At 37.8% G+C, this 26,729-nt stretch overlaps 1 protein-coding gene and 1 long non-coding RNA gene across 9 annotated transcripts in view; one reads left to right on the forward strand and one right to left on the reverse strand.

Moving 5' to 3' along the window:
* The window catches only part of PTGER3 (prostaglandin E receptor 3), a 187,493-nt gene that overhangs the window by 7,609 nt on the left and 153,155 nt on the right, over nucleotides 1-26,729 (forward strand). For all 8 annotated transcript variants that reach the window (XM_058716988.1, XM_058716983.1, XM_058716989.1 and 5 more), the window contains exon 2: nucleotides 25,230-25,409. In XM_058716988.1, coding sequence (XP_058572971.1) covers nucleotides 25,230-25,409 — 180 coding nt within the window. The remainder of the gene's footprint in view (nucleotides 1-25,229; nucleotides 25,410-26,729) is intronic.
* LOC131504569 (uncharacterized) overlaps nucleotides 1-26,729 on the reverse strand; it is a 71,353-nt gene that overhangs the window by 5,205 nt on the left and 39,419 nt on the right. Inside the window, exon 2 of the long non-coding RNA XR_009258061.1 lies at nucleotides 14,204-14,399. This is a non-coding gene — a long non-coding RNA (uncharacterized LOC131504569). The remainder of the gene's footprint in view (nucleotides 1-14,203; nucleotides 14,400-26,729) is intronic.

Raw genomic sequence — 26,729 nt, forward strand, 5'->3', positions numbered from 1 at the left:
TGAGAACGTTTGTCTCTCCATTTTTTCATTTGCCACTTCACCCTCAGTCACTCAACAATAACTACAGAGCAATCACCCCTCCTGGATTGCCTCAGGTCTCAAGTTAGAAGTCACTTTATTTGAGAAGACTTCCTTGATTCTCTCTCTCTAGGCCAGATTGCGTGCTCTGGCCCTTTGGTTCCATAGCACCTACCTTGCATTTCCCAGTCATAGTCTGAGTCACACTTCATTGGACATATTGCTTAATTGACCTCCTGAGGCCAGGTACAGTGTCTGTCTTGTGCATTGTTCTTCCGAGGAATGGTCATGATTTCATGCCATATAAGGTATACCCAATACATGGTTCTTGTTTGAGTATCTAAGCACCCAAATCAGAAGACACTATCTGGTCCCCATTACATAAGCAATTAATTGTGTGATTTTAGACAATTCACTTGATATCCTTGTGAACTATTTGCTTTTCTTTTGTAAAGTAGGAATAAAAACACCTACCCAACCCATTTCACAGCGTGGTAATGAAAACCAACATAAATCTATGTGGGAATAATTGGGAATATCCTTCAATAGTAGGGACACTACTAGGATGTTTTACTGGATGATAGTGTTGACTTCTTAGTGTTCAGATAGACCTTTTCCTTAGGAAACTGAAGAAAAGACACAAGTGATGTTTCACAGCTTGATTAGTTATAGTTTACTGGGGGCAAAAATGTGTGGTGGAGAGTGGAACTTTTCAGAAAAAAATAAAACATTAAAAATTATAAATCTCAAGTGCATAAATTTTTACAAGGTGTTATAATTCATCCCTCCCCCCTGCCACCATCTCTCTTCTGCATTCTTTCAGCTCTGGAATCCTTTCTGCCTCATGGCTGCCAGTGAATTAACTCTCTAAATCTAAAACCTGCTGGGTCCCATTTCCCTTTCCCTAAACCTGGAGGAGTAAGCATGACCTCATCTTCTGAAGACCACTGCCACAGGTAGAGAATGTGTTGCCTGTTTCTCCAGTCAGGGGCTTCATTGTGTACTCAGACCTATCCTCGCATAAATGTGTAAGTCAAATTAATTTTGCATCTAGTTATTGTCATTGGTCAGACTTCTTAAGGGTGGAGCTCATTACTCAGTTGTCCTCATCAGAACAGGGGATCACCAATGTTGAGGCTGAATAGAATTTCTACCACTGACTCCAAGCCTAAAACTGAACTTATGTTATCCTTAGATGAGACCCAAGAGTGAGAATCACAGAGTTGTAAATCGCCTCACAATTTGGCCAGCTCCTGACAGAACATTAATATCATTTGTAGTCTACAGATAACACAGAGTGATTTTCCCATCCAGTGACCCTCCTAGGCAGTCTCCTGGGCAACATTCACAAGGAAGACATTTCATCGGGTGATCTTGGCACTTATTAAAATGTATATACAGTATTACTTTTATAAGTACTGATTTTTATGATAGGCATTTGAAGAACCATAGATCTAAAAATGAAATATAGTGGCAGAGATGAAGGGGAGGCTTGATTTTTCGCACCTTAATTCTGCTAGAAAGAAGATTAGCTACTAGTTTAGGTAAAAGTTATGTAACAGAAGTACAAATAGCATTACTATTTTTAAAAATCTTGAAAACACAAAAACAGGAGGTCAAGTTAGAGCTGGAATCCTCCTTGTTTTAAGCAATTATTGACCCTCCAGGAAATCAAGTGTAACTTAAAAAAAATATACTTTTCGCCAATCTTTTGATATTTCTGAAAAGTATTTGATTCCTGAAAGTAGATTTGATCTTTCTGTCCTACTTTCTGAATATTTTATAAGTGTCGCTTTCTGTGGTTGAGAATATGCTGCTGTTGGTGTGATTCATGCAAATTTAGAAAAAGAAATATGTTGTTAATGTTGAAAATGCTGAAAGGAAAAAAAAGAAGGAAAAGAAAAAGAAAGATTGTAAAACATAAGATGCATTTGGGGGAATTCACCAGACAATAGGGTGGAGCTTTCACCACGGTCTTGATGTCTGTGCAATTACCCCGATAATGTCTCACTACCAACCACCTTGTGTGGGGTTGGGAGAACACGCACGTCTGCATTCCTGTGCCTCAGCTGTCCTAAGGTAAGAGTGGCAGTTAGTGATGAAGTAACCCCTGACTTGTGAGCACTCCTCTCTGCTCCATGAGAACAAAAGAAATTGACGGGAGAAGGAAGTGAGGGCCACAGAGAAAAGAAGGCACTGGGAAGCGAAAGACGGGGATTCTCATCTAGGCTCTGCCACCACGTGATAGAAGTCACTTTATCTTTTTTTTTTTTTCCAATATATGAAATTTATTGTCAGATTGGTTTCAATATTTCACCCAGTGCTCATCCCAAAAGGTGCCCTCCTCAATACCCATCACCCACCCTCCCCTCCCTCCCACCCCCCATCAACCCTCAGTTTGTTCTCAGTTTTTAACAGTCTCTTATGCTTTGGCTCTCTCCCACTCTAACCTCTTTTTATTTTTTTCTTCCCCTCCCCCATGGGTTTCTGTTAAGTTTCTCAGGATCCACATAAGAGTGAAACCATATGGTATCTGTCTTTCTCTGTATGGCTTATTTTACTTAGCATCACACTCTCCAGTTCCATCCACGTTGCTACAAAAGGCCATATTTCATTCTTTCTCATTGCCACGTAGTATTCCATTGTGTATATAAACCACAATTTCTTTATCCATTCATCAGTTGATGGACATTTAGGCTCTTTCCATAATTTGACTATTGTTGACAGTGCTGCTATAAACGAAGTCACTTTATCTTTATGGTTTTCCTTTCCTCGTCAACAAATTTAAACAATTATCACCTCTAAGCTTCCTTTCAGTTCCGACTTCCTGTAGCTTGAAATAGATAAAATCGTCCCTGGTGGACGTACTATACTAGATGCATGAGGGAAAACACCCAAAGACTTCCTCAAAAGGGGCATAGAAATGTATGCAAATGGACCAAGTAGACCACACATTCTTTTATACAATCATCTATAAATATCATTTGAGGGCTTGCTATATACCCGCTACTCTGCTCACCCTGGTGGTGCAGTGGTGATGAGCGCTGACTCATGACTGCACGTGTTGGGCAGTTATGGGCTCATTCTAGGGGGCGCACTGCACTGTTCACATTATATTCTATGTGAATGACACTTTTTGTTGAGCAGTGTGCAATCTGTGCTCTGCAGTCTTCTTTCATGAAGCTTTCAACCTACTGAGGTAGCAGTCAGTGAACACTCATTCCGATAAACAAATGTCACCAGTCTGACAGGTCATTACCATGGTTGCTCTCACTGGCACATGGTGCCTGCTGCGGATGGACCTTGTCTGGGCAGAAGGGCAGTGCTGCTCTTCTACTGCTGCTGTGAGGCCCTGCGGTAGCGTGTCCCTGTCCAGGCTATAGTAGGTCTGTACTTGGGCACTATCATTAGAAAGCACATTAATTCATACCCATAACTCTAGCCATAGAACTCAGCAGTAATTACCCAGAGGACAACCACTGTGCTACAGTTTATGGACACAGAGGGCAGCTGGCCTCAGATCACATACTGTCTGGAATCAGCCTTCCTGGGCCCTTAGTCTCTATGTTGTACTCACATCACCTCCTGACAGGTTTGCCTTTCTCTTCCAATGAATTTTCTTCTAAGACTTTCCATGTCTTCTCCCTCTACTGAATGTAGCCAGAGTCACTCTACTCCAAGTTTATTAGCTTTAAATCTTGGGAGAAGAGGTTAGGTTTCTCAGCCACCTCCCTTTTTCCCCCAGAAAGCATGATGGTCTACCTCTTCCGAAGTGATCAGTGGCATGTACCAGGAGTGTTGTGTGAATTTTCTTATGATACCACACCGATTTCCACTATGTAAACCTACTCATTCTACATTTACCAAAGTCATTGCTTCTTATTATTCCGTGACGTCTGCTCCAATGTGGCTTGCTCTGTCCACCTGAGTAGAGAAGGGGGATGGCTCCTGCACCCCATTATGTACATCACTAAAACAATGAGCATGTTATGAAGGGAAGATAAAAATGCTTTGAGAGATGTCAAAGAGTACCCCCTCCTGATTCCATGGTGAGGTGTGGGGTGTTAAGGAGGGTCTGTTCAGAAAATGTCACTTAATGATGAATCTTGAGGGATGATACTTTGAGGAAGAAATCAGCATGTGAAGCCATCAATGTGGGAAAGAGCAGAAGCATCAGAGTAACTGACAGAAAGCCAGTGGACAGACCGGAGTGAGTAGGAGGGAGAGTGCCTTCAAGGTGAGGCCAAGGATGTGGGCGGGGCCAACTGTGCAGAACCCTGTCGTTTTTGTTTGGGAGTTTATATTTTTATCTTAAGTATGATGGAAAGCAACTAAAAGCAGTGTGTGAGGGCACAGTGAGTTGATCAGCTTTATGTATGAAGAATATTCTGCAGGTTGTTGCTTCCTGAATTAGAGAGGTGGGGCATCAGAGTCTGTGAATGCTGAGGTCTGATGGAGTTGTAGAGTTGTTAGTGAAGAAAAAATTTTCCCCCTGTGTATTGCTTGAAGAGAAGGGAGAGACATAGTTTGGCACAGTGGGGAGGGAGTGTGTGCAGACACACAGAGGAAAAAATTGAAGCAGGTGTGCTGGGAATGGCGTGCAAATCTGTTTCTGTTGAAGTATGTTTGAGAATGCTGAGCAATGTTATGAGTCAAATAGGGATTGAAGGATGAGGGAAAGGGTGCAGAGTGCATTGATAGATTGCCTTGAAGATTAGAAATAAGAATTTCCTTTTTATCTTGGGCAAGTTGTATTGCTTTTCTACACTCCTGTTCTGTATTTGTAAAATAAGACAGTTCACATTATAAAATCTCTTGGCTTCTGAGGGTCATTTAGTAAAACAACCCATTTAGTGTTTGATATCTTTTTAGAATATTCTTGGTGAGATTGTTTAAGCTTACTTACAGGAAATTTGTTGCTTTTCATGGGGCACAAAGAATTCTCTTAGAGCCAAGTACTGTGTTGGCCTCTATCTTACAATTAGTTGTGTGTGTGTGCATTTTTTTTTTAATTTACTAAAATAACCCTAAGAGGAAGGCATTGTTGGCTCCAATTTATAGATAATGAAGAAACTAAAGTTGAAAGAAGTTGACTGATTCATTTAAGGTAACAGAGCTAGTAAGAGGCCAAGCTGGGAGTCAAAGGCCAAGCTCTTTTCTCTAAGCCACGGTGCCTCTGAGTCACCCAATTCATCTTGAGTTGGTGTTTCTAATATAAAAATTTCAGTTCTCTTATGTTGGTTGATAATGCTCATCCTTGGTTTATGTGGAACAATACTTAATTTAACTAGAGACAGTTTTTTTTTTAAGTTTTATGATACTATACTTCTGTATAAAGTATCAAGAACTTCCACTAAATTTATGAACAACAAAATTACATGCAGTTATCTTGACAATGTGAGGGGCAGGAGTCATGATGTATCAACTCATTTAAGTGACACTTAATTGAATATCAGTTGTACGCCAGGCACTATTAAAACCTGACAGAATGATGACATGGCCTTTTCCTCAAGGAACGTGATATGTAGTGAGTGATTCCCTGGAGAGACTTGAGGTTGTGACTAAAAAAAACAATATTATTTTCCATTGTCAGTACTGAACATAGGATCACACCTGAGGGCCATTTAGAATTTATTTACCCATTCATGCTTTCAGTGGTTGGTTATTGAGTATCTACTATCCATCAGGCACAGTTCCAGATGCTGGAAATATAGTAATGACATAGACTAGTTTCCTGTTCTCAGGGAACATGCATTCTAGTAGAAGAAGATAGCCTACAAATCAGATTGTCATGAACACTGTTAAGAAAATAAAGCAGTGTGATGTGATAGAGGAAGCCTCAGAAACTGTTGTAGATTGAGTTGTCAGGGAAAAACGCCTCAGAGAGGTAACATTTAAGTTGAGACCTGAGTGAAGGAAAGAACCAGGTATAGATAACCTATAGGAACGGCATTCTAGGCAGAGGGAACAGCAAAGGGCTCACCAAGTGTGTTCAAGGGAGAGAGAGAAGGCTTGTGTGGCTGAAGTGAAGTGAGAAGGAAAGAGTGGAGTGCTGTGAAGTGAGGTCAGAGACAGTGCTGGGGGCCAGATTGTATTTGTATAAGGCCATACTAAGGAGTTTCAATGTTGTTTTAAGAGAACACTGGAAGGTTTGAATCAGGGGAGTAACATTATTGGATTTATGTTTTTAAAAGATCCTGGATTGCAGAAAGGCAAGACTAGGTGCAGGGAGAACAGATAGAAGGTGCTGAAGTTTTCCAGGTGAGAGACAATGACGGCTGGTATTAGGGTGGAGAAGTGGATGTATTCACACAAAGAGATTTGAAGACCGAGTTCATAAGACGTTCTGAAATATCTCTAATCCCTGCCCTGCGATTATGACAAGAAATAGGGTCCTCCCTCTCTGGGCCTCTGGTAGTAAGGTGGCTAGCTGTCCACCAAAGGCATTCCCTTGGTTCCTTAACAAGGAAGTGACTGCTGCAAGCTTACACAGCTAATAATGGGCAGAGCCAGGATTAAGTTCTATCTAATGGGTGCTATTTTTTTCTCTGAGACATAAACTGGGACAGTCACCCAGAGAAAGAGAAGTAAGCAAGTTTGTTTATGAAATAATAGGATGTCCTAAGAATCATGATGCCCAGGAGAAGATCCAGACCAAGCTAAGCTTAAAAGTAGAGGGGTAGGGGAGGGGGAGGGGGAGGTTTGCTTGATTTACATAAATTGCAGGAGTGTCAAGGTTGGAGGTGGCCCTCTGGAAGACTAAAGCCAGGACTCTCTCTTTCTGTATCTCTCACTTTGATTTCTTGCCATATGTCAGTTCAGGCTCTTCTTCTAAGCAATCAGTTTATGACATAGCTTTGCAGCTCATTGCAGATCCTATGGTGTTTTTGTTGTTGTTGCTGTTGTTGTTGTTGTTTTTGTTGTTTCCCAAAGCTTTTGGTTAATAGGTTTATATTTACAATGGGTTTTAATTTTGCTCTTATAACAATACAATATTTCAGTGATGATGTCATCTTGAAGCAGTTTCAACATCTTTCTTTCTTCTTTATTGTAACTTTTTTGTTCTGTGAATACAAGAAACCGTTATACACGACATTGACTCCGGGGACCCCATTTCATTTTCAAAGACTAATGTGAATTTTAAGCCACAATTAAAGATTTAGGGTCAGAGGATTGTCCAGAAGTGAGTTAAGAGTGTGATGTAAGGTTTACAATGGAACAGAGGTAGCCATATGAGGCCCTGTAAGCTCACAAATACTATTAACACCATAGTGAGATGACCAGAGAAGAAAACTCCATAAAGGGCGAGTTGTAGTCTGGGTTTGATGTTAATCTGACAATTTTCTCTGTATAAATCAGTGGATGTGCTAACAGCCAACACGCTGGGTAGCAGATTTTTGAATTTATTAATGGTAGTAATTTCCTCCAAGAATAGACTGAGGATTTGCCTGGATCCAGAAGTAAATTTTTCTTTCTTTCTTTCTTTCTTTCTTTCTTTCTTTCTTTCTTTCTTTCTTCCTTCCTTCCTTCCTTCCTTCCTTCCTTCCTTCCTTCCTTCCTCCAACCCTCCCTCTTTTGTTCTTTTTTAATTTTTTTAATGTTTATTTATTTTTGAGAGAGAGAGACAGAGACAGAGACAGAGACAGAGCATGAGCAAGAGAGGGGGCTGAGAGAGAGTGAGACACAGAATCCAAAGCAGGCTTCAGGCCCTGAGCTATCAGCACAAAGCCCAATTTGGGGCTTGAACTCACAAACTGTGAGATCATGACCTCAGCAGAAGTCGGATGTTTAACTGACTGAGCCACCCAGGTGCCCCAAAAGTAAATTTCTAAAAAGTAGCTTTTGTTCTATAAAAGACATTAGGGAACATTAAAAAAAAATACTTTTTCTCTAGTATTTATTTCTAATTAAGTTATGTTGTAGATCAGTTTCAGGAAGTATAGGAATATCTTCTGACTTCAGAGCTCTAATCTCCTCCCTCAACTTGGTTCTTGGTCACAAACAACAGAATCTGACTCCAAGCCTATAGGGCATATGTCAAAAGGATATCAGTGGTTCACAGGGTCCATAAGAAGCTACCAGGCCAGGTTTAAAAGACAGACAGGGCCCAGGCTTTTCTGAAAGCTGGCCACACTGCAAGATAGTTTGCATGTCGCTGAGATGAAACTGCCATCTCAGAGCTCCCTTCTTTGTGTCACTCTCTCAAGATTCAAAGTCCTGGGTGCAGATGACCACTTTAGCTTGGGGTTTTTACCCCCTGGCTATATCAAGGGGTCACCAGAAGAAGGATCTTATTCCTGCAGCATCTTATTATATTTTTTAATGTTTATTTATTTTTAATTTTTTTGTTTGAGAGAGAGAGAAAGAGAGAGACTGCAAGCAGGGGATGGGCAGAGAGAGAGAGATTGAGAGAGAGATGGAGACATAGAATCCAAAGCAGACTCCAGGCTCCGAGATGCCAGCACAGAGCCCAACACAGAGCTTGAACTCATGAGCCACAAGAGCCCTAGGTGAGACTCAAACCCATAAACCATGAGATCATGACCTGAGCCAAAGTCAGATGCTTAATGACTGAGCCACCCAGGTGCTCCTGCAGCATCTTATTTTTGAGGTAGGGGGTAATAGTGGGAAATAAGTGCTGGAATTTCTCTCCCACCTAGAATATGAAGAAATAGTTCTACAAACTCGAGGTGATAGTTATAAGAGGTGGGAGTTCGTTGTTACCACCAAATTCAGTTTTAGAAACATTACAACAGTAATGTGTGTGTGTATGTCTGCATGCACATGCGTTCACATCCCTTATTGAGTTGGAGTGGAAACGAGACTCAAGGAGAGGAAGCTAAAGAGATGCACAAAACAAAAAGACATCTTTCCTGAATGCCTACTACATGCATGTACTTGAGAATTGCTGTGTGAAGCCCTTTAATAGATCATCTAGTTTAATCTTCACAACAGTTTATCAGTTTGGTGTTTTTCATCCCTGTTTTTCAGTTCCACATTCTAAGATTCAAAAAATTATACAACTTCCCCCAGTCACACCCCTAGAGAGTGGCATCCATGAAGCTTTTTTATGCCATAACGTTCAGTTTCATAGTGGTTGTCTCTACTTTTCTTGGTTTACTAAAGCGCTGTCATATTACTTTATTGAAAATGTACAAAAAGAACAGATTGAGTGAAAATACCTAAAAATAACACAAACTGGCTGGGTCAGATAATCACATGGGTTAAAGAAGATTTCCTGCAGAATCTCATTGATCCATTCAATGACAGGCCTTAATAGGACCTTGGGTTTATAGAGAATATGTCATGTAAATCCCTGTAGAAGGTGACAAGAATTTTCACTTGTCCTACAATAAACCGTTAAAGGATTCCATTCAACATGATACCTACAATTTAGGAGGTATTTTCTGTAAAGGTGGGACCTCCATTTCATCCAGTTGTCTGTCTTTTCAGGCGTAGAACACTCACATACAGTGGTAAAAAGTTTTATTAGGCAAACATTTTCCAGCTAGTACAATTCACAAATATTATTCTTTTCACTGAACTATTTATAAAACAAATAAAACTGTTTATTGAGTTCTCTTTGCCTAGTGGGAAAGTGTTTGACTACAGTCAAAATTAGAAAATTTGTTTTGACAGTTTTAAAACTTGCAGCATGATATAGTACAATTGGGATTCTTGCAGACCTGCTTTCATCTTTTTTTTCTTATAACTGTAGAGAAAGAGCTGTAGTGAACAAACCTCAGTGTGCTGACAGTGACTCTCTCACAAAGAATTCAGGCATGTTACTATCTAGCGCCCTCTCACCCAGGCTTCAGATTCCTTAGTTTAATTCTTAAGATCCTGGATTTGGCCACATGTCCTACTCATTTTCCATCCTTCCCCCAGCATCCTTACCTTCTGTCATAAAGATCAATTTGTAGCTCCTAGGATGATTCACACAATTTCCCACTCAGCAGTAGGAACTCTTTGTCTTCCAAAACTTTCCAGAAACATCCGCTATTTAGGGGGCCATGCTTTCCTGATCCTGGAGACAGATTTGAAAGCCCTCCCTTATACTCCACAGTGCCTGTGTATACCCTGATCACTTAATTATGCACAGTTGTATTTACGGTTGTCATAATATTTATTATGGCAATGAGGACGATGGTCCACAGTAGACAAATGCTTACTTTATAGTAGGCACTATGCTAAGCATTTCACAGACATAATCTCATTTCATTCTGTCAACAACACTCTGAAAGGATACTGCTATCTCCTTTTTCAGCTGAGGAAATTAGTTTTGGTATGTTAAGTAGCTTTCCCAAATCACAAGGCTAACACAAAGCAGAGCTGACTTTCAAATCCAGATTTGTCTGATTTTATGGCCTATGTGATAAATGGTTAAACTGTATGGCCTCCCTCTGGTTAATATTCATTTGTTTGTCTGATTCACTGTGCACTGTAAACTGCTTAAGAACAGAGACTTTGCCTTATTAGTCTATGAGTTTTCCTGGCCCATAGAAGCCACTCACTAAGTGACTATGGGACGAATGAAAAAAAAAAAAATGTTGTAATAAAGTGAAAAAGACACTAGATTTGGAACCACAAAATTGATGTATAAATCCTGGCCTTAAGAGTTTTACATATATTACATGGTTTTTAATCTTCACATAAACATTGGAGGTGGATGATATCTTTTATTTTCCTTTACTTTTTCATTTGCTGGGTAAGCAACTTGCTTTAAGGTTCAGAGTTTGTAAATGATATTGAGCAAATCAAACCCAAATGTTTTGTTTTTAATGTTTATTTTTGAGAGAGAGAGAGAAAGAGAGAGAGAGACAGAGTGCTAGCGGGGGAGGGGCAGAGAGAGAAGGAGGCATAGAATCTGAAGCAGGCTCCAGGCTCTGAGCTGTCAGTACAGAGCCCGACATGGGGCTCGGACTCAAGAACCACGAGATCACCACCTGAGCTGAAATTGGACACTTAACCAACTGAGCCACCCAGACGCCCCAAACCCAAATGTTTTTGATGCCAAAGCCACCAATATAGCTTGTGTCTAATGAATACTGTGTACTATGTATGCAGTCAAACTTGTGACCATTTTTAAAAACATTTCTTTTCCTTTGTTACTTTTATTGTTTCCATGTTGTTGTTAGTAATAAAAATTCTCAGATTAAAAAATACTTTTAGTGTAGACAAGAATGGGAGACACAACATTGTTTCTGTAATGGAAGAAAAGTTAATTGGAAGCAGAGGGTGGAAACACTAGAAAACAGCTACTCCAATGCCTGGTGTTCAAAGAAACAAACAAACAAGATGTTTAGGAAGGTGCCCTGGGGATAACAATTAAACAATGAGGGATTTTAGCAACAATAGGGAAACAGTAAAAATAACAAAGAGAAAAACAGTGCTTCGAAAGATGCTCAAAAGTTTCAGTATAATTATGTTTCCCTCAGTTGTTATTAGAGATGATATAGTATATTGGCTTCAGAGTAAAAAAAAAAAAACCACATAACTGCAAATCCAGAGTTAGGACAGCCTTCAGGGCTGGTTAATCCCCAAGTTTAGCATTGTCATCAAGGACCAAAGCTTGTCCTGTCTTTTGCAGTCTACTGTGTTGGCCTCATCCTATCAATGGCTTGTTCCCCTCAGATTTTGGGATGGTTGGTAGTATAGAAACCTTTCCCTGACCTCCATCCACAGATTCACTTTCCACAGTTCCAGTTACTTGGCGGTCAACCATGGTCCAGAAGCAGATGATCCTCCTTCTGATGTATTGTCAGAAGGTCCGTAGTAGCCTGTCACCATGCTTACATCATTTACCTCACTTCATCTCGTCATGTAGGCACTTTATCACCTCACATCATCACAAGAAGGGTGAGTAAGGTGTAGTAGATATTTTGAGAGACCACATTCACATTACTTTTATTATAATATGTTGTGATAATTGTTGCATTTCATTATTAGTTATTGTTAATCTCTTACTGTGCCTAGTTTACAAATTAAATTTTATCATAGGTATGTATACATAAGAAAAAAGATAGTATATGTGGGGTTTGGTACTATCTGTGGTTTCAGATATTCACTGGGTGTCTCAGAATGTACCCCTTATTTATTATTGGAGACTAGTATACATGCTTCCTAGTTCACGTCTAGCTGTGTAAGAAGCTGTGTTTTTCTCTGGTTCCCTCCAGAGGAGGGAGAGAAACTTTCCCCCAGATATCAAGGGAAGGGAACTTCCTCTTGTTGCTTCATATGAGATCTTGTTGCTTCATATGGGATCACATCATCACCCCTGATCCAGACACGTTCTAGTATTTAGGGATGAGATCAGCTCTGGGGTGCTTAGACTCCCATGAAAATAGATGTATGGATGAGAAGGGGAGATGGAAGAATGGGTGTTGGGTAGGCAGCCAACAGCTGACACTATAGTGATGATATGTATGCAGTTTAATTGAGGAAATATATGCGATAGGCCCTCAAAAAGTGTAAAGCCCGAGACCTTTGTCCGGTGTGGTAGCCACTAGCCACATGTGGTTACATGTGGTTACATTTGAAAGGTGATAATTCCAAATTAAGAGTGTAAAATACATATATAAGTGTAAAATACTCATCAGATTTTGGGCATTATGTAAAAAAATAATGTAAAATATCTCAATCTTTATATTGATAACATGTTGAAATAGTATTTCAGATATATTTGGTAAATTAAAATGTATTACTAATATCAATTCTACATGTTTCTTTGCTTCTTTTAAGTGTAGTTACTATAAACCTTAAAAGCATACATATGGCTCTCATTTGTGGCTTGAATTATATTTCTTTTGGACAGAGCTGCATTAAACCAATGACTTTCAAATCGTTTTAACTGGAGAAACTATTTCAATAAATATTTTTAGAGAAATGGACAAAAACAGAAGTGTTTTGGCCCAGTGGGGTAGGAACTGGATATTTACAAATCCTAATGACATCTATTCACCAATTCCTGCAAAAACATTTATGAAAATGCTAACATTAAATATAGATTTAAAAATGAAATCAATAAAATTCTCTAAGATAGTAATAGGAATAATTTTATAAATTACTCACTTAAGGTCCTCCTTGGGAAGCCATATAGTGCAGTAAAAATGCCTTCAGGGAACTCACACCTTAAGGAGAGAGGAGCTAATGGATTCAGTTGTTGGGATTTGACTATCTTCTCTTAGGAGCCTATAGTCTTTATAGGAGTTTGGCTTCTGAGTCATGGGAAAAATCGGTTTCTTCCTCGTGTTTGCTTTCTTCTAGCTCCTATTAGTTAATCTGCTGTTGGACCAAATGGTATGAATCCAACTAAACCAACAGATGAGACAAAAAGCAGCCTAAGGGGAAAAACATAGAATATGAATAGGTTACAAGTTTCCATTTTCCTACATCCCATGTTGTGTGAATTCGATCTTGTTTAAACTTTCTTCAAACCTGGTACAAAATTGTAACTGCTAACTGTAATTTAAGTGGTTTTGTAAAGTCTGATTTTCTGAAAATGAAAAGCACAATCTTTTCAGAAGAGCATTTTGAAAACTAAAGTTTATCATTTGCAATGTAAATAACACAAGGCACTCAATAGTTTTCACCTGCTGCATATGTGGTACATGAAAGGAAGGCATGATTGTGAAGGCGTTTTACAAAGCTGCTACATAAATTTTAAGGGATAAATTACAAAGGGACCTGTGTCTCTATGGACATAGCAAGTTACAATTCTGTGGTAAGTCATAGCCACAGTCTATTAGAATCTGTGTACTGAGGAGGCAACAGTGAGGGGATCTTTTTTTAAATATATAATGACTTTTTTAAAAAGTTTATTTATTTTGAGAGAGACAGCATGCACACACACAAGTGGGGGGAGGAGCAGAGAGAAAGGGAAAAAGAGAGAGAGAGAGAGAGAGAGAGAGAGAGAGAGAGAGAGAGAGAGAGAATCCCAAGCAGGCTCCATGCTGTCAGTGCAGAACCAGTTGCAGGGCTGGATCTCAGGAACCGTGAGATCATGATCTGTGCTGAACATGACCAAGAGTTGGACGCTCAGCTAACTGAGCCACCCAGGTGCCCCATTGAGAGGATCTTTTATGCTTCCTTTTGTTATACTTAACGTCTGAAGAAGAACAAAAATAAAAACAAATAATATTTACATAAGTCTGAGTATTTTACTGTTTACTATAAACTTTTGTACCTGTTAAAACAGCACAGTGAGCTGAGTGGGATGCAGGAATCAATGTCTTCAGTGCGGCTACTTGGTAGACCCAAAAGGTGAAAGAGTCAGCAGAAGTGTTTAATTGCGGCTTTCTCACACGAGCAGCAAAAATGCAGGTTTAACTTAGTGAACACAGTTCTCTTCAGAAAGGTTGAGGCATTGGAGACTGACCATCCTGTCATGATTGGGAAATCACAGAATGTTCTTCTTAATGTCAAAGAAAAAAGTGACACCAACGCAAGACACCTTAACCCCCTCCCATTGTGGGTTTGGCACTGCACAATTACTTAGCCCCTATTTACAGTCCACACAACAAGAGTTAACTATAGAAAAAGCTGGTGAATTTTACGAGGATGTGTTTTGTATTGGGAAAAAGAAAATGAATTACGTGAAATGTTAGGAAGTTCCTATGCTAACGCTGACTAGAAGCCTAACATTGACAGAGAATTTTACAAATAAATTAAACTATTATTTATGTGTTATCTGTTATACTCTGAAGGGTATTTTAAATGTTTAATAAAATATAGGTATAAGATATCATTTCATACTTGTGGGCAAGAATTGTTTAAGCAAGGAACACTAGAATCCTATATAACATTTTTTTTTTAACAATGGAAGAACTTTTGACTTACTATAAATTATAAATTTGATAGTAAATATCCTTCTTAAAGACCGTGTTGTTATGCACGTCTTATTGTGGGTTTTGTCTTGAGCTATATTTCTGGAAAAAAAATGTTATTAAATACATAAGAGTTCTTTCTTTCTTATTGATTCAACATGTTTTACTTTAAATATTTGCTTCTCCTATTGATTCTCCAGCGCAGCTTTCCAGTTTCTTCCAGGTTACTACTGTAGCTGTGAACATTCTACTTAAAATCATGAGTGATGAGAAGATGTATGTACCTAAAGTCCTTTAGCACCTAAATTGAAGCTGTTATTCTGAGTAATTATAATAGCAGAAACACAACAACAACAACAACAACAAAAACAAGACCAGAGTCTTGAATAGGGATAGATATTGGTGGATTTGTACATTAGGTAAAAAGTCTAAAATCCTGTACCCCCATATGGGTAGGGGGTACTCGTCCTACCATTCATTCATTGGTTAATTCAAAATTATTTATGAATATACACTGTAATGTATTCTGTGCTAGCTGCTTCCTCAGGTAAACCTAAAAGGACAGAAATAATCCCTGCTCTTGTAATAATGTTAATGTATTAAGAGAGACTGATAATTAAAAACAAGCAACAATACGAAATGTTTAGTGGTGATAAAGCAAGTAGAGAATTTGGGGAGTCCATATTAAAACTTTTCTCCTGGGCTTTCGTCAAGGGAGACACCAAATAAATTGACATTTCAAGCCTACACAAAAAAAATAAATTGGGACTGGTCAAGTAAAGATGGGAATGGCAGTTGAAGGACCTGGGGGTCCATATTGTAAAAGTACAGAAGCAAGAGGGACTGGCCCTTTTAAAGAACTCAAAGAGGTTCAAGATGATTGGAATATAAATGTGAGGGTAAAGAGTGGTGATGTGAGCTCAACAGGGGCTGAGTGGTGATGGGCCTTGCACGTTCATTTAAAGACTTCAGACTTTGCTATTGCAGAACTTTTCAAAGGGAAATAGCAGTAACATTCCCGTTTTAGGAGTATCCTGTGTAAGCAGGATGGAGGGACTCGGAATGGAAGCTAACAAATCCTGTAATAGACTTTTATGGTAGTTCAGACAGGAGATGGTGGTGGTCTGGGTTTAGGGTCAATAGGAATGAAGATGAAAGAAGTGAAAGATTAAACAAATATTAGGAAGTTAATGGGAGACTTCGTGATTGGATGTAAGGAATATGGATAATGAGGTGGCATGGAGGGAGAAGCAGACAGGAATGAATCGAGATGAATCACGGATAACTCTTAGGTTTCTGTTTTAGGGAATTGGGTTCACTGAAATAAGGAAGATTGGTGGAGAAGCAGCTTTGAAGAAGATAATAATATTACTTTTGAGCCTGTTGAGTTTGAAGTAAGACGTCTAGGCAGAGCTGTGCTACAGGCAGATAATCGGTCTGGAGCTCAGAGAAGAGGTATAGCCTATAGCGCATAGATGGATTCTGAAGTCATCAGGGTAGAAGAGGTCACCCACTGAGTTTATGCACAGCAAGAAGAGGAGGCAGCCTCCCATTATTTAAGATAAGACCCCAAAATGCTAACATTTTCAGGATGGGTAGGGAAACGGGAGCCATAAAAGAGACTGCAAAGGATCACCCAGAGAGGTAGCAGGAAAATAAGTAAGAAAATCAAATCAACTCAAATGGCAACTTGAATATTTGGGCATATTTGGGAAATGCCAACCAGTACATTTGGGAACCTGAATCTTAGAGAAGAGAGTGTTTCAAGAAAGACTTGTAAGTGTCTGGTGGATTTTGAAGCCTTGTTGGTAGACTTGGGAACAGTGCTTCTTGAGTATTTGTGGGCACTAAGGCCAGGCTATTATAGGTTTAAGAATAAACGTAAGGAAGATAGACACTCTTTTGAGAAGTTCAACTGTAACTTCAGCAGTATGTGCAGGGATGTGAGAATTCTGCAGAAGGTTTTATTTTCTCAAGGTAGGAGAAATTTAGATATGTTAATATGATACTGGGAAAAAGCCAAAAGTTAAAGGTAAAGAAGAAGGAGATAATTGAAGAAGTAAGGTCTTTGACATTCATGATGGATAAGATCCGGGGCACAGATAGAACGTTAGTCTTAGGTAGGAGATGGAACACCTCTTCTCTTTGAACAAGAGGAAAGGAGGAATGGTTAGCAAAAGATGCTGAACTTGATGGCAAGAAGGTGAAAGGCCTCCAAAGAGCTGTTTCCTCTGTGAGGTGAAGGACAGTGGAAGATGTGTGAATGATTCTGTATCACAGAATTATTCTCATTCACTGTGGAGAATGAGAGAGAGAGAGAGAGAGAGAGAGAGAGAGAGAGGTGACTAGGGAGTGAAATAAGTTTGGGGACCATGAATTCAGAGAGACCCCAATATGTCCATATTCACCCAGTGTCCATCCCACATACAAGATGTGTCTCTGTGGACACCCTGTGAGATGAAGTGCTCTCACAGCATGGATCGAGAAGACAGTATCATTTTGACATGAAATAAAGTTAAATGAGAATTTATCATATCAGGTTAGAACCACAGTCAGTCTGCATTGCATACAGGCTGTGTGACACAAGGAGGGATATGTTTACATGTACTGTCCATGAATCACAGAAGCCAGTAATTGACCACTAAACATCACATTCTCTCTAATAAGCCGTAATGAATTTGATGATTAAGTTAAATGTTTTGATCAATTATAGAGTGTCACACTGTTTACCTATTGGTTGTTAAATTATGCACATATCGACTACCTAAGAATTCAAACTGAAATGACCATGTGGTGGTTCCAGGATGGATTATGACACTAACATCTTATCAATAAATTATTTAATATGTTATTATTTATACAGAAGCTACCAACTACTCTAAATTCAATGCTTTTCTTTTGCGAGTGTGCAAATAACACATTTATTGCAGAGACTTTGGAAAACAAAGAAAAAAATAGAGAAGAAAATATAAATCTCCGTAATTCCCACCTGGAGATATTTTTGTTTTACTTTTATTTTTAGTTAAGCATTTATTCATTTTTGAGAGACAGAGCCTAAGTGAGGGAGGGGCAGAGAGAGAGGGAGACACAGAATCTGAAGCAGAATCCAGGCTCTGAGCTGTCAGAAGCCGACATGGGGCTCGAACTCATGGACCATAAGCTCATGACCTGAGCCAAAGTTGGACACTTAACCGACTGAGCCACCCAGGCACCCCACCACTTGGAGATGTTTTGAAAATTCGATTATACTATGTAATAAACATTTGTTTTTACTTTTAACATCCTGAATATTTCCTCATTATTACATTTTTTTCAAAAACATCATTTTAAATGGCAGCATTGAAATACATATGTATTATGCATATCTCATATATAGTATGCAAATCAGTGGATATCACAGACTTTAAACTGTGCCTTACTGTTGGCCTTTTAAGTTTTCCTAATTTTCTTTTGAGGTAAATATCCCTGCACACAAAATTTAGTCCACGTCTCTGATTCCTTCTTTAATCAGTTGACTGCTGTTTAAAAAATTTTAGTAGGATTGACACACAACGTTGCATTAGTTTCAGATGTACACCATAGTGATTAGACAAGTTTATATGTTATGCTGTGCTCACTACAAGTATAGGTACTGTCACCATACACCACTATAATTGTCATTAATACTGTGGTTCTCTGAGTGGGTAATAGGACTCAGCAATTCTGGGTTTAAATGCAACACCGTATTTTGGCAGAAAAAAGGAAACTGTTTTAGATCTAAATATTTGCAAGGATGAATGTTTTTAAAACCTTGACAAAGACATATTTTCTAGACTTTTCTCTTGACAACTGAGATGTAAAGGTTTGAAATGTAATGAAGGTAGCTCTTCTGACATGTGTATCACAAAGTTAATTTATCACCCATAATCTAAGGAATACATACTTTTAGTGCAGAGTTTGCTTTTCCCTTTTCAGCCAGAATTTGAATACTTAGTTACCGACATGTTTTTTACTGTTCTAATAGAAAGGTATTTATCTAGACATAACATATGCAATGGGCTATACTGACCCAAATCACACAGAATTTACAATTCATGCAACTTGACAGGAAATGGTAATTCTTAGGTACCAAATAAAGTGGTGACAGAATGCAGCCTTCTTTAAGATTTGGAGGTCTTCCTGTGCAGTGATTTGTTAATGGTTCTGCATTACCAAACACCTTTGAAGTTCAAATTTTTTTCCTTCAAAAAAAAACAAAAACAAAAAACAAACCACTCAGGTAGAAATGTAAGGAAAGCAGACATACAGATAATGCATTCATTTCCTAGTATTCCTCAAGCATCCACTCTTCTATCCCTGATCGTCAGAGGATTCTCTTCTGGAAGCATATGCAATAGTGCAATAGCGTGGGGCTTGGGAAGAGGTATTCATTATAAATCAAAGACCTTAATTATTCTCATCTCATTTTAATTTTTGCAACTGCACTACTAGATGGAGAAGATCTTCAGCAAGCATGTATTAATCATGTTTTAGAGAAGGGAGAACTTAAGACCCAAAGTTAGTTAACTGGTCCCCAACCTAGACACAGAGCTGAGTCAGATTCATGGCGGGTCTCTAACTCTTGGTCAGTGTTTGACAAAGTCAGTTACTTCTAAAAAAATCTTCCCCTAAAGCTTTATGAATCTAGTTCCTTGTACTATTCAGTTGTCCATTTTCTAACTTTGTAATTTTCCTCTCTCCGCTGTTTTCCAAAAGACACATATGGGGTTTTCCTGAAGAGTAATTTTATCTTTTGTTTACATATTTTACCTTTTGGCTTCTTTTCTTCTTCACATTAACTCCTTATTCATGTTCCAGCTCTGCCGCAGAACTGCTAAGAAAAAACTTAACCATGGAGGTATATGGAAGATGCCTTCCAGGCCAGCCCTTTGGTTTCCTAGTGAGTTTATTAAAGCATAGAGAGTAAATGGCTTGCCTAAAATCACACATGGTGGCCAGGCCAGCAGTAGAATTTATTTCTTCTGATTCTTCATTTGTCATTATTTTGAAGAATTTTATAAAATTACATAATAGTAAAGATGCAATAACCTGACTTCTAGTAACTTTTTAAACATTTATGAGCTCTTTGTTTTCAGTTTTCAGATTAGATAAGGCAGGAGAAACTTCTGAAACAGTAGAGTCTAGAATGCTGAGGAGATTTGGCAACTGGAGAACAGAGTTGTAACCAGACTGGAAAGTCTGCAATTATTTCTTAAGTCTCTAGTGAAGCTTCTTCCCATGATAATCCTTCAAATTATTTAATTAAGTGATTTAAAGGGCCCAGACAGGTTTCACTGTATTATAACGTAGTACATTTATTAAACGATAGAGGGAATTTCCAGTAGAGCAGGTTATCCTCCATAGCCTAACAACAGAGGATTATGGAAAACAAAACATCATAGATAAAAATTGGCTGTGAGGAAAGTTCTCTCACACAATTTTATTCCCTCCCCTACAAGTTAATTTTTCTGGGTTTACTCATTTATCATCTTCAATAGATATTTATGACCTATAACCCAAGGCATTTTTGAATCAAGCAGTGAAGTATCAAAGATTTTTAAACGTGTAGTTATAAATCCTGCTTCAATAAAACAAAATCCAAATGCAGCATATTAAAAACCGTCTCCTTGGTTAGTGCTTTACACATTGAAAAGGTCATTATCACTGGGAAAGAGATTTTTTTTTATTTAGATGGAGCAAAGCAGTTGCCCTTGACCCTAGGCAGGGATGGAGAAATTAGGGGATGCTGATATAGTTGGGTTTCTGGTTATTGCGGGCACAAAAAGAGCGCTCTATTCCTGCTGATAAACGGGGAGATGCAAGAAGCCTGGGAGGGTCACGTGGAGCCTGGGGAAGATGCTGGCAGAAAAGCTGCTCTCAGGGCCCCCAGAATTAGTCTTAACCGCTCCCTTGACCAGATCATTACAAGAGGCTGTTCAGACAGAGCAGTCTTGCAGATTATCCATGCATTTGCCAAAAAAAGTAGACTGTGCTGTCTAAGCACCCTGGTTTTTATTTGTCCCTTTTTCCTTGTAAGGAATTGAATTGGACTAATAGGAAAAATGAATTCTACTAGAAATCTACATATTCATGTCAAAGGTTTTCTTCCAAAGTCTGAATGTCTGAAAAATATTTGCAAAAATTGTAATCACTGTTTAGCTCCTGAAATACAGGGAAATCAACAGATGGATGCTAATTTGCATTTGTGTTCAAAATAAGATGGATTTGGGAGTCCTACTTCCATCCCTGCTGCCATTTGGAAATGACAATATCATGCTTTCTGTCCCTAATTGTAGTTATTGTCATATTGCGCATCTCATGATTTCTGGGAAAAGCTGGAGTGTCTCTCCCCATGCGCCAGCTATTGCTTACAGAGCTTGGTTTCATAATTTCATAATCACTGAATTGTCCGTAGTAAATTAAGGGAAATTACAGGGGACTAACCAATATAAGGCATATGAAACCTATAATAGTCTAATAATAATTTATATTTTTAAGCCCCATAAAAACTTAAAATAATCAAGGAGGGCTGTGTAAAATGACTGAAATCCCACTTTAATGAGTAATTTTGTAAATTTTCCTGATTATAAGAAGTTGGACAATTTCTATTTTATATTAAAATATATTTTATTTTATATTTGAAAAAATGAAAATGTAATTGAAGTGAATTTTTAGATCATTCTAGATCAGGCCCAGAGAACTTCCTGAAAGATGGTAGGTGGTCAAATATATTTAATTATTGGATGAGGTGAGGGGTTAAAAGAGCTAGATATAACCTTTCCAGTAGTTTATAAAGGGAGAAAAAAGAAATAGTAGATGTAAGTTTTTCTTAAAAACAACCTAATTGAAAATAAAATTTTATCCCTTTTAATCAAACACATTGAAATCTGATAGAATAACAAGAATTCATTTTTACATGTTACAGTCTTAGAAATTTAGGTAATTTAAATAAGAGGATGAAGTTTACTTTTACTTTATGTTAAAAAAAAGTTTCCTAATAAAAGTGAACAAAGTAAACAAGCTTGCTGAGATGTTTTATCTATCAGAGACAGTAAATCATTTTCAAGCAACTTCCTCCCCATCCCTTCTCCACCTCTTTTGAGAGCTCACTCTGTGGGTGTATTAGATTTCTACTGCAGTACTCTAACAAATTAATATAAACTTAGGGGCTTAAAACAAGACCGACTTCTCTTACAATTCTGTATGTTAGAACCCTGACATGAGTCTTACTGGGTTACTCTCAAGGTGTCCATTGGGCTCCATTCCTTTCTAGAAGCTCTGAAGGAGCTCGGAGAATTATGTCCTTACCTTTTTCAGTTTCTAGAAGCCATCCCCATTCCTTAACTCACCTCATGGCTCCCTTCCTCTATGTTCAAAACTGGCAATGTTGTATCTCACTGACAATTCTCTGTACACACATCTCCCTCTCCCCACAGCTGGATAAAATTCTCAGATTTTAAGGACCGTGTGATTACACTGAACACACCCAGGTAGTCCCAGAGAATCTCCCCATCTCAAGACCCTTATCATGAATCACATCTGCAAAGTCCTTTTGTCATGTGTGAAAACATATTTGCAGGTTCTAGGAAATGGGACATAGATATCTTTGGGGGACATCTGTGTATGCAGTGAGAGGTAGTGTTCAGTTCACAAGACTATGAGCCAGCATCAGAAGACACTGACATAGATTTACTTATTTAAAAAAAAAATTGGTGTATAATAATTCCTGCTTATTAATGAAGGCAGTTATCATCAACTTCCTTTAAAAGAATTTCATAAATTGTTTGAAATGTTTTTATGTACATACAACTTTTAAAATAATTTAATAATTATTTAATGGTAAATTATTGCTTAATAGTAATAATTCCATTGCCTTCCACAAGTCTATGTATTTCACAGAATCTAATTATAATAACAATATAGCTTTATATACATAATCTACTTTATATTCTGTTTTCACCTAATTCTTACATATACTTGTATACAAATAATATTTTATTAAACTTTACTCCTGATGTTAGAAATTTATGTGTTTAGTTTCTTACTAATATAGATAATGCTTCGCTAAATATTGACTTATTTATACAGCTGTTTTTGCTTTTATTGTATAAATCCCTTGGAAACAAATCCTTTGAAAGAAATTACAGAGTAAGAATATATGACTATCTGTGGGTTGTCTACCCATTCCCCTGTTCTTATTTGCTTATATCACCATAATTTGCTCAGGTATTAGGTGGTAATGTGGTCAAGGACCATGATTTAAGCCCCAGGGGATGAATTTGTCCTAAACAAAACCTGGAAGTTTCTGTCTCTTTTGCCAGTGATTGGTTTAAGAATCTGTGGGTCAAATTTGTCCACTTAAACCAAGTTGAAGTTTTTATAGCTGGTGCGGGTTTGATCGGAGCTAGAATTTAGTTAAGATGATGAATCTGTCATGTGCTGACATTTGTATGCACCATCTGGGTGTCTATTGTTACCATAGTTCAGATGACAGAAGGAGCTGAAGTAGGATGAGATTGGAACAAGAGCAAAAGGCACTAAAGAGGATGAGACAAAGGAAAGATTTGAAGAAAACTGACATGACTGTATAAGGGAGCAGGTGCCGTTGCTGGGATTGTGGGTTTGTGGTCCAGAGTGTTTTAGATGTTCAGAGATGTTGACCTCAATTTGAGATATATGACCTAAGGACAGACATCCAAATAAGTGTGGGCTTCACAAGAAACCTTGGGTCCAATAGAATGGACTGTGAGCAACAAATGAAAGCCTCATATATAATTTTAAATTTTCTAGTAGTGACATTTTTAAAAAGTAAAAAAAAAGTAATGTTGATTTTAATACATTTTATTTGACACAATATAGCAAAATGTTATCATTTCACTATAAAATCATTACATATTCCAACATCTCAGTTTGTCCTGGCCGCATTTCAAGTGCTTAAGAGTCGTGCAGCACAATTAGAAAGATGAATTCAGGAGTCACTTATAAAGTCAGCACCTTTCTTTGTCTGCTAATGTGAACCTGTGTTTGGGTTGTTTCTGTGTTTTGTTTGTTCGTTTGTTTGTTTGTTTTTTGCTGTTGTGAATAACACTGTAATGAACAGTCCTATGCACAACTCCCGGGGCAGGAATTCAGGATGGTATATCCCTAGGAGTAGGATTGCTTGCAGGTAGCGGAGGAAATAGTGCTTGTTTCTTCAGGAAACAAGATTCTTCAAATCTTTCGTTTGTCTCATCCTCTTCAGTGCCTTTATTTTCCACAGTGGGTGTTCCAGTTCACTTTTCCAGATAATGGTTTGTAAAAGCGTCCTCATTTCTCCACATCCATACTAACATTTGTGAAAGTCTCATTTTTTCATTTTTGTCAAACTAGTGGGTGTAAAATGGTTCTTATATTCTCATTATTTGCACTTTTCTGATTATTAATGAGCTTGAATATCTTTTCAGAGGTATATGAACCTTCATTCTTTTCTCTTCTATGGAAATCACAAATATCTATTCATTCATATATAAATATATTTATATGATATATGTCATATAATATTATATTCATATATATGTCATATTACCTATTTATTCGCAAATATTTATTGAGCACTGTTTATTAAGTATTGGTTTAGGTACTGGCAATATATTAGTGGGGAAAACAATAGTCCCAAATCCTGCCCTCCGGAAGTTTACATTCCAGTGTGTGTATATGGTGAGACGGGAGAGATAAAAAAAACAAAGCCCTATAGGTCAAGTGGTATTAGGAAACCTCGTTGAAGTCTGGCTCAGCCATTTTACATCGTTAAACCTTGGCAGCAACTGTAAAAAGGAAACTGTAATGCTATCTCTCTTAATTTTTTATTAAATGCATATAAAGAACTTGATGGAGTCCTGGCAAATTGTATGGATTCAGAAAATGCTAAGAATAAGTATTATTTCCTCCTTTCTTGCTTCTACTTTTTTTTTCTGTAATTTGCTTCAGTTAGGACTACTGAAGTTTAAGAGTAAATTTGTTTTGGTTTGTTGAAGTGTTGGCTTTCATTAGGGTGTCAACCCATTGGTACTTTCTGCATCAAGACAGATGACTTTGGCTAATTTTGAGATGTGTTTTTGAGATTTCAAGCTTCTTAAATACCAAGGATCAAGATCCTGAGAACATGTACTTTTTAAAAGGCTGCATTAGGTCAAATGCCAAAAATGAGGGGAAATCTGTAGGAATGTCTTGTATTCATTCAGGGCTGTGTCCTGTGAATATAAATTTTTCCTGAATTAATCATTTCAGTCCAACAACCAATTTGCTGTAAGCTATGTGCAAAGTATTGTGCAGAGGAGATACATGTGACTTTGTTAATCTTTGGAACAATTATTTGTCCCTCTTTCTTAGATAATGATGTTGAAAATGATCTTCAATCAGACATCTGTTGAGCACTGCAAGACACACACTGAAAAGCTGAAAGAATGCAACTTCTTCTTAATAGCTGTTCGCCTGGCTTCACTGAACCAGATCTTGGATCCCTGGGTTTATCTGCTGCTAAGAAAGATCCTTCTTCGAAAGTTTTGCCAGGTAGCAAATGCTGTCTCCAGCTGCTCTAATGATGGACAGAAAGGGCAGCCTATCTCATTATCCAATGAAATAATACAGACAGGAGCATGAAAGAGAACACCTAATCAACTTGCATGTTCACAGCTTTTGGCAACAAATAGCCCTAAACCTTACTGTGAATTTAGGCATCTCTGGCATGCCACCATTTATGCATTGAAGGAGAATTTTGATATAAGGCTAAATGGTCTCAGAAGCATAGATAATCCCCCTGTGTGCCAAAAGTATTGAAATACAAACAAAGGAAAATATATTAGTGACAGTCTAATGTTTTTGGGTCTCTGCCATTTGTAGCTGAATATGTGATTATTTATGAGATGAACACATTTTTTATAAATGATCTTGGTCTGTGGTGGGGATGGGATAGGAAAAGTTAATATTCCAGTATACTGAGTACTTGGGGGATTGAATGCATAGATCGTCAAAGATAGGCAAAGATTTGCTTTTGTTCAAAGACCTTGGTCTTCTGTATTCTCTTTCTTTCTCTCCATGTCACTCTTTTCCCCGTATATTTTTTTAAAAAGTTGCATTAGGATAAAAACATATAATGTGTACAATATTTGGTGGTACTGATGTAAATATTGCTCAATCTATAAATTACCTGCTGAACGTATAAAGTTTAAGTTTTGGTTGTATTGGTAATTAGGTTTACTCATTATCTAAATGACAGCCAATTCCATTTATTTCAAATATGGTGGGATTTGTGACTATCCAAATACTAAATGTTCTTCTTTTTTAATACATTTTTAATTCCTACAAGCCTGGATAAGATTCATGAATCTGATCTTGAGAATCAATGTAGTAGTTTTTCAAAATGCTATTTAAGAACTGATTGGAGAACTAAATATAGGTACTGTGCTTAATTATCTTCCTTGATTTTTCCACCAAAAGTATTCTCTAGTCTTTTGGAATATCTAAATACTAACTCTGATTCTAAGACCAATAAATATTTTGAAGGGTCCATAAATAATTTGGCCTATTTATAGAATAAGAAAATTAATAAGGTTGACCCCTCACAGCGCTTTCTCTGTTCCTCTTTACCTGAATATTTATTATTAATATATTTTTCTTATAGTCTACATGTGTACAAACCTTGATGGCTAAGGTTGATATATTTTTTGGCACAAGTAGATCATTACGTTAAGTTTTGAGAGTTGCACTTAAAAAAAAGAATCTCCCCAACAAACACAATAATCTTTTAATTTGGACCCGCACAAAATGCTCTTTGTTTTCTTTGGAGCATTCATTTTGCAAACTCATTAACATTTTCTCATGAAGATCTTA

Source organism: Neofelis nebulosa, chromosome 2 (assembly GCF_028018385.1).
Source record: "Neofelis nebulosa isolate mNeoNeb1 chromosome 2, mNeoNeb1.pri, whole genome shotgun sequence".
In the NCBI taxonomy this organism is placed as follows: Eukaryota; Metazoa; Chordata; class Mammalia; order Carnivora; family Felidae; genus Neofelis; species Neofelis nebulosa.